This window comes from Mixophyes fleayi, chromosome 3 (genome assembly GCF_038048845.1).
Source record: "Mixophyes fleayi isolate aMixFle1 chromosome 3, aMixFle1.hap1, whole genome shotgun sequence".
NCBI classification, from domain to species: Eukaryota; Metazoa; Chordata; class Amphibia; order Anura; family Limnodynastidae; genus Mixophyes; species Mixophyes fleayi.
The window spans coordinates 293,610,324-293,628,206 of NC_134404.1; the positions used below are offsets into that span (position 1 = coordinate 293,610,324).

Below are 17,883 nucleotides of genomic sequence, written 5' to 3' on the forward strand. Positions count from 1 at the left end.
GTGAGGGGGCCAGTAAATGAAAGCAGTGTATGAGGGAGGGGACTCTTAATATAATGTGGGAGATAGGCTATTAATTTAATTGCGGAGTGCAGGTGGGGGGTAATTATTGGGTGCTATTTTATTTGTGGGGGGATGTTGGGGCAATTTAATTTAATAGTGGGGCCCATGAATTTATGATGGGTTAATTGGACCTTTAATTTAATGCTGGGGTGGTTTGGGAGCTATTTATTGATTGTGGGCTGTTTTGGCAAAAATTAGGTCTATTTATTAAATGTGATTATATATTATTTAATGCCTGTGATTGTTGTGGGAAATGGTTATATTTGTTAAATGTAAATGCTAATTAAATTATTGCTGGGGCTGTTTGGAAGGAGGGAAATAGGTTTATTTATTAAATGTGTATGCTCTTAATTTAATGTTGGGGCTAGATGGAGGGAAATAGATCTATTTATTAAATGTGAGTACAATTATTTTAATGTTAGGGCTGGAGAGAGGCCTAATTATGAATTGTGGGTGCTATTTTGATTTAACATTGAGGCAGGTTGGAGTTTTCTAAGTTTCATGTACCCATTTTTTTTCCAAATAGGGCCCCCAACATTCCAGAATCCAGACAAGTGGCAACTGATCTAAAGACACCAGCAGCCACAGGTGGTGAAAGTGACAAGAACAGGTAGGAGAGATCAGGACAGTCTGACAACTGGCCTGAATCTTTTGGAGCAGTCCTGAATTTGGGTGACTGTCTCACTTAGTCAGGATTTGGTCTAACTGGAAGAACAGTTGGGAGGTATGTCTTGCTTCATACTGTACTACTCATGAAGGCAGGACTGCGTACATCAAATTGTAGCGCACACATTATTGTCTGTATATTTGTCTGAAATTATAACCATGTCGCATCATAGGGCCTCCCCCCTGTCTAAAGTACACTCTGGTCCCCCAGCTCTGGGCCAGGGTGTCAGATTGACACCTAGTACTCTGCTCCTCCTCCCAGTAGTACCCCTCATATTATTTGTTTTACATTAACCCTAAAACAAATAATAACCTTATTATTATATAGTGCAACGCAAAAAACATCAGTGAGTGTATTTACTAAACTGCAGGTTTGAAAAAGTGGAGATATTGCCTATAGCAACCAATCAGATTCTCGTTATAATTTATTTAGTACATTCTACAAAATGACAGCTAGAATCTGATTGGTTGCTAAAGGCAACATCTCCACTTTTTCAAACCCGCAGTTTAGTAAATATACCCCCAGGTTTTTAAAGCAAAAAGGCTTTTTGCCTTTTGGATTAATCAGCCCAATGTTCAGTACTGTAATAGAACATTATTATATAATCTATTGCTATATGATTTATACCCCCATTATAATCAACCAGGTATGTGTAAAAATAAATAAAAAATAAAGTCCTGTAGGGAGAAGGAACATATAAAATAAAATGCAATATAAAGTGAGGTTTGTTTTTTGATGCATTATTTGTTTTCATTATTTAAGATTTATCAGTTATAATAATAAACTATCGCTGGCTTAAGCAACACTACAATAGCCTTTTTTATATTGCTAAATATATATTGTATCGAAAACGCTACTTATGGGCCAGTGCAATGTGCTTGCCCCCTGGGCTAAAGTCTGCCAGCCAGCCCCTGGCCATTTCCCACTCTGCTGAAGTTGAGCTATTGGTGGATTTCTTTTACATTGCCCATCCCTCACATGTTTTGCTTTGTTACTACCTGATGTAAAAGCAGAGAGCTACAGATTCTAAGGGCTAGATTTACTAAGCCGCGGGTTTGAAAAAGTGGAGATGTTGCCTATAGCAACCAATCAGATTCTAGCTTTCATTTATTTAGTACATTCTACAAAATGACAGCTAGAATCTGATTGGTTGCTATAGGCAACATCCCCACTTTTTCAAACCCGCAGCTTAGTTAATCTAGCCCTAAGACTGCATTTGTGGACAAAATTGACGGGCTTGTTCTCCTTTAAATGTGTTTTAGGACGGAACACCTGTTCAGGCATTTGTTGCTGAAGTAGCTGACCAGATAGTTGGTGTCTCGGTCGTCAGAAATGAAGAGGTATCTTATTTTAGTTTGCTCTTAATATCTGCATTTCCTGTTTAACATATGTGAAAACAGGTATTTGTAGTTAACAGAACGAATAAAGATGGAAAAATCATCCAATAAAATCCCAGTGCTATTTTTTACAAATTATACATTATTTTGCCTGTTATTGTCCCTTTAACTTAACCTCTCCCTAAACATTTACATGATTGTGCTAATGGCTATTGATACATAACAGTAGTGACATAATAGTTTGTCTCTTTAAATATTAACTAATATCATGAACAACTGTCATTCAGTGTGACAGAGCTGTTATCCGCTACAATGTAATGCCATATGAAAAGGAAATAATAGGCTGCTATTAGACACCATTATCAGTTACTGTAGTGAACACATTGAATATGAAGACATTTTATTAACATTTTATAAAATTTTTATTAATTATGCATTTTATTATTAATTTATATTAACATAGTACTTTGTATCTGGATACTGGGGCTGAGCAGGCAACAATATATGTTATCCAATTTTGTGTGGTTTACAATGATGAATACAAGTAAATGTAAGAAAAAAATTCAAGCCTCAATCATATTATGTAGTGTCTTTCACTTATATGTGTATCCAGTGCTTTTTTTGTAATAAAAAAGGTGCAAGAACTGACATCACGCAGTCAATCACAGTACACACACCCACATACTTCAGTTGTGTAACGAAACAGAACGGTCGCCGCCCGCAGTAAGCTCTGAGCGCGCGACCACACGACCAATCACAAGCTGAGCAGCGCCACAAGCCGAGCAGCGCTATCGCAACCAGCGCGGATGAAGTACGCATGTATCGGACTCGACACACAAGCAGCCCGCATGCAACATTTTAATGATTTTGCCGCTGACCTGCTACGCTCGACAGGGCGATTCAAGTCCATGTGGACCAGATATCAAATGTTCAAAAGTTTCTTTTAAAACTTGGAAAATCCGTTGAAAAAAGGTGCCGGAACTCAGTTCTGTGAGTTCTATGACAAAAAAAAGCACTGTGTATCTCTAATAGCTTCTTCCAGTAGAACTTGTTCAGGATGTCTATGGTAGTAATGTAACTAAGTCATATTGTAAACTACAATCAGAGAGAATTATTACAGGCGGAAACTGAAATAGAGTAGAAGTCTATATGCCTTCCATTGTCATTGTGTGTGTGTCATTTTAATAATTAGTCTTCTAATAGAAGCTACTGTACTATACTTGTAAAGAGTAAGTAAACTCTCTGGTTGCTGTGGAACTGCATGTCCCAGCATTCTGGGAATTGTAGCTTCACAGTTGCTGGAGAATAGACGTTGCCTACTTCTAATTTATACAGTTTTTATTTTTTTACTTGAGGTGGTTTTCATAACAGACAGTTCATCATATAAGTGCAAGAGAGTCCTACACCACTTTTTGTTTTAATATAGTAGTTCATTGTATTGGCACTTCTGCCTCACAGCACTGGGGTCATGAGTTCGAATCCCACCCAGAGCCTTATCTTTGGGGAGTTTGTTTGTTCTCCCCGTGTTTGTGTGAGTTTCCTCCCACATCCCAAAAACATACTGGTAGGTTAATTGGCTGCTGACAAAATGAGCCCTAGTCTGTCTGTGTTAGGGAATTTAGACTGTAAGCTCTAATGGAGCAAGGACTGATGTAAATGACAAATATACTGTGTACAGCGCTGCGGAATTGGTGGCGCTGTATAAATAAATGACGATGATGATGATTATATTACTAACTTTTAGGGTTGCTATCGTGTCTGTGCTCATGTATACCTTCTGTCTTTTGCACTTTTCAAGTTTCGTACGACAGTTTTGCTAACATTGATACGTGTCACTGTGTCATTGCTCTGCAGGACATTGAGTACATTCGTTCCCACTACAACATTGAAGATTTTATCTACTTCAACCATCATGAACGGGATGAGCATGGCCATCTTCACCATTTTGTTCTAAATCCAATATTTAAACACTATAGCAGGCATTTCCTGAAAGAAATACTCCGCTTATCCCACAAGTCATCTCTCTATTACCCTATATACCCACCTTACCACAAAAATCAGGTAAATATGTGTATTAAATAGAACAGCACTTAGTAAATCCATGTGTATTGTATTTTAATTGGACTAAACTCAGTTGTCTCTTATCCCAACACAATTGTAGCTATCGGCAACATGTAGATTACATACATCTTTGTATGTACGCTAATGGTCACTTACAGAAGATAGGCACTGTAGGGCAGCAATGATTATTGTCTGTCTTTTGTGACATCCACCTCTTGTCCTCAGGTATGTGTGCCGGCCTGTGCTCTGTGCCGCTAGAGTTTGCTAGTTACAGAGGTGGCTTTGGTGATTGGATGTTGGTGCTCCGTATGCGTAATGATCTCGCTGCCAAAGCACATCTGGCACAGTGCAACTATTAGATTATCCCTGTGCCCACAACATATTTCAACAGTTAGAAGTTTAACAAACTTAATGCTGTTTCCTACTTTGCAGTTATATTTTATTTTTAAGTCATTTTTTTGAAGCTCTCTCAGAGGTGTCATTTGCCGGTATTTTCAATGGGGCAACATTTGCATTTCCTAGACACCAATGAACTAATGTGGGGCTAACTCCTGAAATGTGAGACTTCTAAATAAATACAGCCCTGCTTAGACCACTCAGTTATCTGTACCTTAATAATGATTATTTCAACAGTGCCTTGGAATAAATGATAAAATGTGCAAGTTAATGTGGGAGATATCCAAGGGGAAAGTGCTCTGAGTTTCCTTTGCACAGGAGATGTTTGCCCTTTGTAAACATTCATCATCCCTGGACTGCATTGTTTGCTATATAATGCAAGGCAAGCTTGTGCTTTTCAAGCATACAGTATATATAGATCTCATTCTCACTGTAGTTTCCACAGAGCTGACAGCAATAAAAGAACAGGAACAAAGGACCCAGTCTGTAACAGAACCTATTTTTGACCACATCATGCACCAACGTAACAGAAAACAACTTGACACCCATGTGGTATGAAGTTGTCTCAGCCCGTGAAGCCATGCCATATAATTACTTTTAGGTAGCCCATTGTCAGATCAATGATGGAACAATATTATTTATTGTGGAAAAATGAGAGAGTAAGTTTCATTTACAAACCAGAAAAACTCCTCGGGGTATATTTACTAAATTGCGGATTTGAAAAAGTGGAGATATTGTCTATAGCAACCAATAGGACTCTGGCTGTTATTTTGCAGAATGTACTAAATAAATGATAACTAGAATCTGATTGGTTGCTATAGGCAACATCTCCACTTTTTCGAACTGGCAGTTTAGTAAATATACCCACAGACAGGGCCGGACTGGCCATCTGGCACTTCTGGCAAATGCCAGAAGGGCCGATGGCCAGATGGGCCGGTTGCTAGCTGGCCGGCCCCATCGCTCAGCGCACAGACTGTCATGCCAGAATTCCTGCATGACAGTCTGTTCGCTGAGAAATGGGGCCGGCTGTATACTTACTTCCTGGTGGCCGCGCGTCCTCTTCTCCCCTCCTCTTCTATGAATGGATCTGGCTATGTCACATGGGACGCGCACCACGTGATAGGTGCCGTCCCATGTGATAGGAGAGACTGCACAGCGCGCCGCGGAGCGCACAAGGTAAGGAGGGAGGGGGGGGTAGTTTATGTGCCAGGGTATGTAAAGTATGTGGGTGCCAGGGAATGTAAAGTATGTGGGTGCCAGATTATGTAAAGTATGTGGGTGCCAGGGTATGTAAAGTATGTGGGTGCCAGGGTATGTAAAGTATGTGGGTGCCAGATTATGTAAAGTATGTGGGTAACAGGGTATGTAAAGTATGTGGGTAACAGGGTATGTAAAGTATGTGGGTGCCAGGGTATGTAAAGTATGTGGGTGCCAGGGTATGTAAAGTATGTGGGTGCCAGGGTATGTAAAGTATGTGGGTGCCAGGGTATGTAAAGTATGTGGGTGCCAGATTATGTAAAGTATGTGGGTGCCAGGGTATGTAAAGTATGTGGGTGCCAGGGTATGTAAAGTATGTGGGTGCCAGGGTATGTAAAGTATGTGGGTGCCAGATTATGTAAAGTATGTGGGTGCCAGGGTATGTAAAGTATGTGGGTGCCAGGGTATGTAAAGTATGTGGGTGCCAGGGTATGTAAAGTATGTGTGTGTGACAGGGTATGTAAAGTATGTGGGTGCCAGGGTATGTAAAGTATGTGGGTGCCAGGGTATGTAAAGTATGTGGGTGCCAGGGTATGTAAAGTATGTGGGTGCCAGGGTATGTAAAGTATGTGGGTGCCAGATTATGTAAAGTATGTGGATGCCAGGGTATGTAAAGTATGTGGGTGCCAGGGTATGTAAAGTATGTGGGTGCCAGGGTATGTAAAGTATGTGGGTGCCAGGGTATGTAAAGTATGTGGGTGCCAGGGTATGTAAAGTATGTGTGTGTGACAGGGTATGTAAAGTATGTGGGTGCCAGGGTATGTAAAGTATGTGGGTGCCAGGGTATGTAAAGTATGTGGGTGCCAGGGTATGTAAAGTATGTGGGTGCCAGGGTATGTAAAGTATGTGGGTGCCAGATTATGTAAAGTATGTGGGTGCCAGGGTATGTAAAGTATGTGGGTGCCAGGGTATGTAAAGTATGTGGGTGCCAGGGTATGTAAAGTATGTGGGTGCCAGGGTATGTAAAGTATGTGTGTGTGACAGGGTATGATTATAGTGTGTACGTGTGTGAGAGTGAAAATATAGTATGTTTTGTGTGTGACAGGGTATGACTATTGTATGTGTGTGGGGGCCGGCGTATGACCATAATGTGTGTGTGTGTGGGGGCCGGTGTATGACCATAATGTGTGTGTGTGTGGGGGGGGGATCGGTGTATGACTATAATGTGTGGATGGGGGGGTCTTAATATAATGTGGGAGGTAGGCTGGTTAATCTAATGGTGAATTGCAGGTAGGGGCTAATTATTGGGTGCTATTCAATTTGTGGGGGGATGGAGGGGCAATTTAATAGTGGGGCCTTTCAATTTAAGATGGGGTGATTGGATTTTTAATTTAATGCTGGGGTGGTTTGGGAGCTATTAATTGAATGTGGGGCTGTGTGTGGAAAATGAGGTCTATTTATTAAATGTGATTATGAGTTTTTTAATGCCTGGGGTGGTTGTAGGAAATGGATATATTTATTAAACTTAAATGCTATTTAATTTCTTGCTGGGTTTGTTTGGAGAGAGGAAAATATTTTTATTTATTAAATGGGAATGCTATATAATGTCAGGGCTAGTTGGAGGGAAATAGATTTATTTATCAAACGTGAATACTAGTATTTTAATGAGTGGCTGCAGTGAGGCCTAATTTTAAAACGTGGATGCTATATTGATTTAACACCAGGGCTAAATTTCATTTACTCATGTACTTTTTCTCCTAATAGGGCATCCAACATTCCAGGATCCAGACAAGCAGCAACTGATCTAAAGACACCAGCAGCCACAAGTGGTGACCATGACAAGACAGGTAGGAGAGACCAGGACAGTCTGCCAACTGTTCTGAATTTGGTGGGTGACTGTCCCGCTTAGTCAGGATTTGGTCTGACTACAAGAACAGTTGGGAGATATGTCCTACTTCACACTGTACTGCTTGTTAAGGCAGAACTGCGTGCACCTAACAGTAGTGCACACAGTATTGCCTGTGTATTTGTCAAAAATTTGTCTAATAGCCAAATTACATTATAGGAGCCCCTATGACTTAAGTGCCCGGGCCCCCCGAGCCTTAATCCAGTTCTGGTCAGCAGGAGGAATTTGTGCTCCCAGTTCCGCTCAGGACACAGCCTGCAGAGCAAGCCGAGGAGCTCTAAGTCTCATGAGATTTATTAATCTCGTGAAACTAAGAGCTTCCCTGCTCACTCTACAGGAATGTCAGCAGCATCAGAAGCATAGATAAGTACAGTGGGCTGGGGGTGCCATAATGTATCTGGGGGGGTGGCGTAATGTGGATGGGGAGGGTCTGATAAATGTAATGTTTTATTATAATGTATGTATCAACGCACCATTTTGACCACGCCCCCAACATAATGTAGCTACGCCCTTGGCGGCACCGCCACTGCACTGTCGCGCACATTTTTTTCAACAGAGGTGGGCCTGTGTGCTTTAAATGCCAGGGCTGATTTTTAGTCCCAGTCCGGCCCTGCCCACAGACCTGCAAGTGTGCCGTCTGTTCTGAGTAGTACATTTCAAGGCGTATACCCACTTCTAGGTCCTTGCAGCGGATTCCAGAAAATCAGTTAGTGCCTAGTTTTGTAGGTTGTTTGATCCACCTGAAAATGCACATGGTGAAACGAGTGAGGAGGTCACTTCAAAGTCCAGCCTACTAATATGTAGGACCACCCCCATTATTAATTTAAACTTTACTGAATTTCTCCTAAAATATGGCTCAGTTTTGCTTCATTTATGTCTTAAATTAATCATAAGAGTGAGGGAATGTTTGGAGTCTTTATTACATGTGTCACTTTATTACATGATATAACATTATATTACAGCAGTCAAAGTGCACCTAGAAATGCTCTTTTCCTCAGACGTGCGAAATGTATCCCGCTAAAAGTAAAGGAGATGCCTCAAGAGTTGGTGGAGTAAGCAAATATTTTTGCAGGGAGAAATAGGCTGTGCTGCCCCTGGAGGTGCCCCTCCACCTCTTTATTTCCATTGTATAATTTTGTCCAGCAAAACTAAATGTAGTTTTTGTATGTTGCTTGTGAAACCACAACGTGAGATTGTTGGACTGGTGCGCTCAAATCATGGAAACACTCGTGATCAATAGCGCCTATCTCGGTATCTGAACTTTTACCGTCTTCCTGCCTTGCAGACGCTATTTCCATTACCTTGATCTTATGTGATTGTTTGAATTCTGCTATTACATATATTGCATTGTTATGTGACCATGAAGTTGTTAAATGGACCATGGAGTTCTGAAATATCGTCAGGAGAGGTGCTTGTCACATCTGATAGGAAAAGAGCGGTTTGGAGCATGTAGTGCTTGTAGACCTAATTGTATCATGTTTATCCTGTTAGCCTACAGTGTTATTGTTCCAACAGTAACGAGGCTCAGACTTACTGGCACCCTCTACACAGAGTATCAATGGTCCCAACCACCGGGGGAGGCCACCTTGAAGATAGGTCTTATCACCTACCCACCTATCCTGGCTTGATTACCTCCCTAGTCCATCTCCTCTTTAATTAAGCCACAATGGGAAAATTGAGGGGTATAAAAGCTGTGTCTGGTTGTGAATCTTCGGTGACTAAGAACTGAGCTTCTGTCCCAGGTGTATACCATCCTAACTTTGTGCGACTGTGCTGCTGTTTTCTGCCAGAAAGCTGTGTTTCGGTTGCACTGATCTATCTAGGTTATTACTGAGAACCCTACGGTCCTCACATCTCAATCACCTAATCTGTACTTGGTAAATAATGCCCTTGATCTGCACAACCAGTAAGATGGTAAAACCAGTATTCACCCACCTCAAATCCATGTGCTGTCCGTAAAACTGTATACATGTCAGCGGAAGTAGTAGTGTGACGTCAGAATCCAGCATATGCGCTGCGGAATTGCATGTCTACACGTAAATGAGCCGTGTGGGTACACTGCTTAAGATACACACTTTTTTTTCTCATGACCTGATGAAGCAGCAGGTTCTAAATATTGGATTCTTGACAATAAGCAGATCACAGAATAGATGCAGGTCCGATCCAGCTAGTTTATGATTGGTGCTGAGAGAATGTGCTCCTGGGAAAAATACTGCTACAGCAAAATGCCATAAACCACCACTTGTTTATCTGTCGTTCCCACAGAGATGGTAATGTAATTACTCTCATAATTATCTTCATTAGTGGTGGGTATTATGTGAAACTCATTCCACTGCTCTACGAGTTTATTTGTTGTTGTTTTTCCTACCCTCTGCTCACAATTAGCCGAGTCTGTTAAGAATTCTGTGTTTGTTAAACATCTGCGAGGCGCAGAGCTGACATTCTCCTCTCTAAAGCGCAGATCATTGTCTTTCAGTTTAAGAATCCCTGCGCCCATTCACTGACATCTGCCCTTCATTACATGGTTCCTGTGCGACCAAGACGACAGATTGTCTATCCTCTGGAAAAGCTTGGCATAAATGCTCCATCAAAGCAGGTCTCCAAGGATCAGGTGGGTAACAGAAGCTGTAGCAGGCAACAGGCACCATGCCAGGCTCTACAAGGTTTGGCAGATGGCATGGAATTACTGTCTTAGCTTGAATAGGTTGCTTCTTAATTACACAAAACTGCGTATTCATACCCTTACAGGCTGATACAGTGCTTTATTCCAATGTATGTTTCAATAGCATATGGCCTGTGAGCAGAACATATATAGTAACTCATGGGTAATGCCAGTTATTCAATAAATGTGTGTGAATTAGTAGCGCTATATAAATAACATGATGATGATGATGATGTTTGCTTTGGAGCCATCCTCAACAAAGATTCCCTAAACTGGCTAACTAATGTGTCGTTACAGCTTCATATATAAATCAGTTACAAATAATAGTAAAATAATTAAATTGAAAGTGACCCAGGTACTGCCCTTGAATATTCCTGGCTCCCTTTTGTGTGGGTATAGATATAGCCAATAACAGTTGGATTTGTATGATTCCAGTAACATGTATGATCTGTATTATACTGAGAACCTCAAAGTATCCATAAATTGTCCTCTAAATTACAGGACTTCATTAGGAAGGTAAACTAGGAGATTCCAGGGCATCGTTGTGATACAAAACATGTGGTGCACGGTGCCTCTGGAATGGCCTTATCTGTGTGGAGTTTGTATGTTCTCCCCGTGTTTGCGTGGGTTTCCTCCGGGTGCTCCAGTTTCCTCCCACACTCCAAAAACATATTAGTAGGTTAATTGGCTGCTAACAAATTGACCCTAGTCTGTGTCTGTCTGTGTGTGTCTGTCTGTGTGTGTTAAAGAATTTAGATTGTAAGCCCCAATGGGGCAGGGACTGATGTGAGTGAGTTCTCTGTACAGCGCTGCGGAATTAGTGGCGCTATATAAATAAATGGTGATGATGATAGAGGTACGAGGAGAAATGAGCAGAGATTCCTACATAATTGCCATATTAATGTCCGTGCGCCACAATGCCGGGCAATTGAATCTCTTTTCTCAAAGATAGTGCATGTACTTTCTGGTAAAGACTGGACCACTACAGAATAGTTTGGTAAATAATTTCCCCATATTCAGTCATTCTTTTATAGCACCCTCTACTATCTAAACGACAGCCCCTGTAGGACTAAAGGTAGATTAGGGAGACATAGGTAAGATTCAGAGGAGAAGCAGGTATAAAAGTTATATACCACCGTTAGGTAATCTAGCGTGGACTGGGATGTGTGCTACAGTTTATTGTCGCTATTCTTTGTTGAAAATACGTTAGGATTCCTTTTCATAATTGTTCTCTGTGTGTTTAGTATTTATAAACTATTCTATGCTGTAGCTGTCTTTTGAAAGACCCGACTTAATCTCAGAATTTAAAAATATAACAAATGAGTACAAAATTGTTACTAATTGCTAATAGTCATATATCTTGTTTGAAAAAAACCAAAACAGTTTTCATCTAACAGTTTTATTTCTGCAGCAGGTTGATATGTCCTAAAAGAACAAATGTCAACTTTGGTTCATTTTGGTCTTTTCTGGGACAATCTGGTTAATATAAACTGTACAATACCAAACTGTATTTACAGTCATTTAGTATTTTAACTATGAAGTACTCGGGAAAACAAAATCATCAATTTTCAGCCTGTTTACTTCCTTACCATCTGGTAGTGTTCTACAATCCATCTGCTCATTGTAATTATGTAATTATTTATACCAGAGAAGAATATGTGAAATAATTATGTAGCATAACTGACCTGTTTTGACAGCTTTGGCCTTTTTTTTCCTTTTTTTTTTTTTTTTATAATACATGGATGTGCCAGACTATAAACATAGTCACACAGTATGCTAAAACAATCCACAATCCTTTGCATGGGGCAGGTCTCAGACAACAGGGCTATCTCCGTTGCCACTGCTCAAGTGGGATTCTAGAATGACGCAGGTGGAATTCTAGAATAAGACCTGCTGCTGCCTTGGTGGATTTCTAGGATACAACCTACCACCGACAGGTGGAATTATAGAATAACAGTGGTGTCAAATGGGCTCTTTGAACGCTTAAACCTCTCCATGCTGTCACGTTACAGTGAATAGGGAACAATCATCCCCTGTCACATGGGAGTAAGTGAACTGTGAAAGCCCAGCATGCAAGGTTTTCTCCGTGTAATCACTGGGGTTGAGCATTCCCTCTTCACTTCAATGGGTCATAGCTTCTGACACTGACACTGGAATTGTACAATAAGATCTGCTGGAGCCTTGGTTGGGTTGAATTGTTATAAAACCTACTGTAGCCTGAAATTCTACAATAGAACCAATGACCAGGTGCAATTCTACAACTGGACCTTTAAATTTCAATTTTGACCCTGTTTACTTTCTCACCATCAGATTAAGTTCAGCAATCTGTCTGCTCATTATAATTAGAGATTTATGGATAAAAGAAAAGCCTATGTAAATAAGTGAAATAATAATATAGAACAATGGACCTGTTTTGGCTACTCTGGTCTTTTTGTCTTTTTTACAGTAAAATAATACAGAATACTCTGCGCTAGACATATGAGACATATCTCACTTGGTGTTAATCTGCCACCTGCACCTTTAGCACTTTCTAGGCAGAGGTTGAATTCTGTATTATGCCCAACTGCTGTTCAGATTCTAGATTACAATCTACAGCTGGTGAGATGGAATCCAGGAATTGGTTGTGTCTCTGACCAAATGTAAATCTAGAGGAACTACTAGTCCCCAGGTGAAATTCTAGTCAAGGGTCAGGGAACTTTTTTACCTTTTTACACCCAAATATATTTAGATACGCCGACGTTACCCCCTTGATTAGAAAGGATGGATATCATATATTATTATTGGAATTCAAAATTTTATTGAATCTATTCAAAATTTCTTTGAAAGCTTCAACTTCAAAACTTCAGGCTTTGGAGAAATGATGTTGCTTCATTTTTGATACGAGGGCATCAATATTGGGGCATTTTGATGTGAGAGTAATTTGAATACAGCCTTCAGCGTCCAATCGATTTCTCTGCTTTGTTTTTATGTTCGTTAGAGTGGAAAATCCTTGTTCGCAAAGGTAGGTTGTTGCAAAAGACAGCAACTTTTTGACTGCCTCCTCATGTGCAATTTTGATGCCTTTGCAGCTGTTGACATCCAAAAATATGACAGATCTGCTTTCTTTTCAAATGCAATACGTGCTTCATTATTGCATCAAAGCTCAAGAAGTGCCTCTGCCAACCCTTGAGGCTCTTCTGGTACAACACCAATTTCACATTTAAAGGGGTCTACAATTCAACTGACAGTATGTGAATCGGCAACATTTCCCCCAGGAATTTCATTTTTACCCCATTTGGGGTAATTTACCCCAGTTCCCTGACCACTGTTCTAGAGTAAGGTGTAGTCAGATTTAGCCAGTTTAAGTGGTCATTTGCATAAGCTTTAGACAAGATCGTAGTCAGGACATCAGACGCAGGAGCAGTGAATCCAGTTTTGGCAACGCAAATTAACTGGACAATATTAGGCTAGACACTAATGCACAACAAACTATGACCTCTGCATTAGATTCAGTTTATATGATGTTGAGGTATCTAGTCTTACTATAGTGGAAGACTTGTTTTATAACAAAAAGCAGGTGATGAGTCCAGCAGCAGTTTCATAGTAGAGGCAGGAAGAGAGCTCTGACAGATATTTACTTTATTCAATCTAGTGCAAGTCAACAGAAAGCAAATGTCTGGTTTGGTACAGATACAGGAAATTTCAATTATATCATCTATTACTAAAATTATAACAAGTCAGCAAACTTTTTGGTACAAAAAGGGCCCCTTAACTTAGAGGCTAATGTTGTTGAACATTCTGATGGGCGAATATAGTTCATTGCTTTCATTTGCCTCACTTGTCCTAACTATACATTGTAATTGACAATAAATAACACTTCCCAAAAAATTGTGAAGTAATTTAATAGTGTAATGGTGGCATTGCTTACGTTTGGTTGGCATTAAAGGTGCTCGGTGGGTAATAATTTATTTACATATACTGCTTTTGTTACTGTGTTTATATAAAATTTTCTAAGGCCACGGTGGCTATTTATACGATTTAAACTCAGAGCCTGGTAGAATCTGAGCCTGGGCTCCTTCCCTACCTCTAACAGCCCCAACACACAAAACAATTCCTAATCTAAACCTGTTTTATTACTTTGACAATAATCACAAACTATAAACTACACACATCCTGTTTTCTGCCATTTAATCTTTCAATTCAATTCATTTTCCATCAAGACATTTATTGGCAGCCAGCATTTCCTTATCTAGCAAATTAAATGTCTAGATTGTTCTTTGTAAACAAATTATTATTTCAAATTGTGTGACTATATTTCAGCATATATTGGTCCTAAATACAATAGTTATATTTACTTTAAAGCCCCATATCCCGGACTGACTTATTAACAGCTCACTAGTTACCATATATAAGCTTCTAGTACGGACCAGCTAGTGAGGTCCTACATTGCTATGTGGAGAAATTAGACGCATGAACACCCTTCTGCTCCAGAGGAGGTTTCTGTCCTCCCTGAGCTCGCCTTAGGATACCTGTGTTACGGTTTGACAGATGTACCGCCCCAGTCAAACTCCCCATCATCACAACTCTTCCTCCTCATGCACTGTTGTCCTCTCTGTGATTGTGGAGTTGATGGAAAGTGCGCCTGTTATATGTGCATATTTTATATGTGCATCTTACTGAATCAATGTATAGAAACTAAGTTCTTTCTTCTTTGGTTCCATTGGGCCAAGTCCTGCTCACCCTTGGGACAATCACAGATGAGACAATTGAAATCCCTATAGTTATAGCTATGCCTATGCCCCATTCCTTGGCTTACTGCTTTATGCATCTTCTTTATATATCTTCTATATCTACAGCTCTGTTCCACTTACTTCAAGAGAGCCAGCCAGTGCTTTATGTATTGGGATCATTATACATTTAGTATATACAAGGTGATAACAGCCTACTACTCTATTAAAACAAGGACATTGGTAACCCACATGGATTTGGTCATGACATTGTCTTCAAAAATAGACATAATAAATTCTGAAGCTAGTAAACGCTTGAACTTTTTTATTTCTTACACTATGTACCAAACCAACCAAAAAAACAGTCTAATTGTCTTGTGAAATAATGAACACTGAGACATCAGGTCAAGTGGTTTGTCCAGGTCATTAGACAACAGAGTTCACAATCTCCAAGCTCCAAAGATAGACCCACAACATAATACTTGTGTGAGTTTTGTCTTTCATTTCAGTCAGAGTTGCACAAGCCACTGTTGTGAGGAGTGTTAGCAATTTGGATGATATTGTATCAGACCTGGTATGATCATATTCCATTTCAGAGATGCTGAAGTCTCTACTCAAATATACCAGGCAGGTCACCTACTTACATTAATGACTTGATAGGGTTTTCTTGGTAAACATTTTAGAGTAAATATCATTTTCATTTTAAGCACATTATGAAAGTAAACAAGTAGGATGTATGAACTTCATTTCATATAGAGATGCATTTGACACCACAGTGTCCTGGCCAGATTGTCAGGAGCCTAACATCACTACTCTGTGATTTTGGGGGACCCTGCCCTCTCCATAATGCTCTGTCTGGGGCTTCCTACTGTCCCCCATTGCCATCCTAGCACCATGACACTGCTTGCTGCTGTCACATGCAGCGTAGTCATCACCCAAATATACAAATGTGCAGGTCAGAGTCTCCCACAAGATTGGCACACTGCTTTCCTGCTGCTGTAAACATTCTATTGATGTGATTGACTACTGGTTGTTATAGCACCGTCTACTTTAAAAATGAGGACTTCCCGGATGAGCTGGAGTTGAGGACTGAAATCAACTAGATTGATGTATAAACTTTGTTTAATCAGGGATCAGTGATGGAAATATCAGTACACCAGGGCGGGTGCTTCAGGGTCAAGAATAGAGGGAGCCAGGTCATCCATCCCAGGTCATTGCCTCCCACAAAAGCAACTCCACTCTGCTGTGGGCATTCTGATGATCTGGTTACAGGTTGTCCTATCCCTGCTCACTTCAAAATCGCAGATGAGCAGGGATTGAAGATTTAATACAATAAGCTGCTTACATGCACCTTAAATATAAAAAATACACTTCTCTTGGTTATGTTTATGCAGTATGACATGCAGTTCCATGCAATTTTATTTGCTGACTTTTTTTTTTTAAAGTGGAGAATCCCTGCTCAGTCTCCCCTATCACAAACACTAATTGTCCCCACTCGATTATCTTGTCTTATAACACAGTAGCTGATATGTTCTTGTTTATTTATTCCAAATTGTTTGGACCTATATATTCAATACATCTAACAAGCATCAAATATTCTTTTGTATGCCTATTGAGGGTAAAATATTGTCATTGATTTTCCAGGTGAATGCTTTAACTGTCCATTGTTTGACTTGCTTCCACTTTCCAAGTCAAGCTGGTGAATTTATAGCACAAGTTTCCACTGCAAACACATTACATGTAAAGTGATGATAGCTGACAGTGAATTTCCTTAGTGTAAATGTCAGCAGGTTTACAGTGTTGTTCCCATTACATCTCATTTAAAGAGTCTGACTATTGGCCAGTCGTGGCAGGCAGCAGATGGCATTGTTAGCAGGAATGTCCCCAATGTTTGTCACTTCTGCCTATTTGTGAAATTAAAAGAGAGATGACCTACCTTACCCTGAAAGCAAGATGTCAGCAGCATACAGGTGTTAATGGCATTTATAGAAAGGCTGAATGATCATTGTGCATAAAAGAACAAGACAGTCTTTTCAAGCACTAGTCAGCAAGTAGCTGTCTCTGAATACGTAAAAATGTAATAAAGGCATTATATTAATGAAAGACAGCAAGAAGATTTAATGAGGATAACATGTAACTGCAAAACAGCAGATGAACATTGGAAATTATGTATAATGAAAAAACAAAAACATGAAACTAAAGAACAGTAAAATGTTAGCTGAAGTATTCTTGAGTGTATTACACAGGAATATTATAGGAGTATATGTTGGAGATGTCTTTCCTATGGTAATTCTTGACTAGCACCATTGTTATTTCAGAGCTGTATAGTGTATTTCCACACATAGAAAAGGAACAGTCACCGGTGTGACAGCTCGTGTGGTTCATGGCCGAAGCGAGTGTCCCAGGAATGGCTGAGAGCATCAAATGATGGGCTCACACCTTACCCTGGAACAGCCGCTAAGGGACATATTCAATTGTTGGCGGGAACGTCAAAAATCTTGCGCTCCGCGCACTATTACCGTTATTGCAAGTTTTCTCGCTGGATTTCAGCTCGCAGCTCCCTGAGCCGCGAGCTGAAATCCAGCTTACTATTACCGTAATAACGGTAATAGTTTTAACGCCGCAGGGATATTCAACAATTGAATATGCCCCTAAGTATGACCCGATCAGTCATACCTCCCTATTATTATTTATTTATAGGGCGCCACTAGGTATCCGTAGTGCCGTACAGGGACAGACAGAAATACGGTACAGGGTGAGACATCACGGAACAGTTAACAAAAAGCACAGTAACTCGGAAGCTCAAAGTACAGCTAGATGACAGGCGAGAGCCCCAGCGGGGTAGCTAGAGGGGTAGAAGGGCCTCACGGAAGAGACAAGGAGCTGGAGAG

General features: G+C 40.3%; 1 protein-coding gene across 1 annotated transcript in view; it reads left to right on the forward strand.

Moving 5' to 3' along the window:
• The window catches only part of CFAP61 (cilia and flagella associated protein 61), a 228,483-nt gene that overhangs the window by 53,148 nt on the left and 157,452 nt on the right, over nucleotides 1-17,883 (forward strand). Inside the window, exons 15-17 of the mRNA XM_075203834.1 lie at nucleotides 1,990-2,067; nucleotides 3,919-4,125; nucleotides 10,101-10,235. Coding sequence (XP_075059935.1) covers nucleotides 1,990-2,067; nucleotides 3,919-4,125; nucleotides 10,101-10,235 — 420 coding nt within the window. The remainder of the gene's footprint in view (nucleotides 1-1,989; nucleotides 2,068-3,918; nucleotides 4,126-10,100; nucleotides 10,236-17,883) is intronic.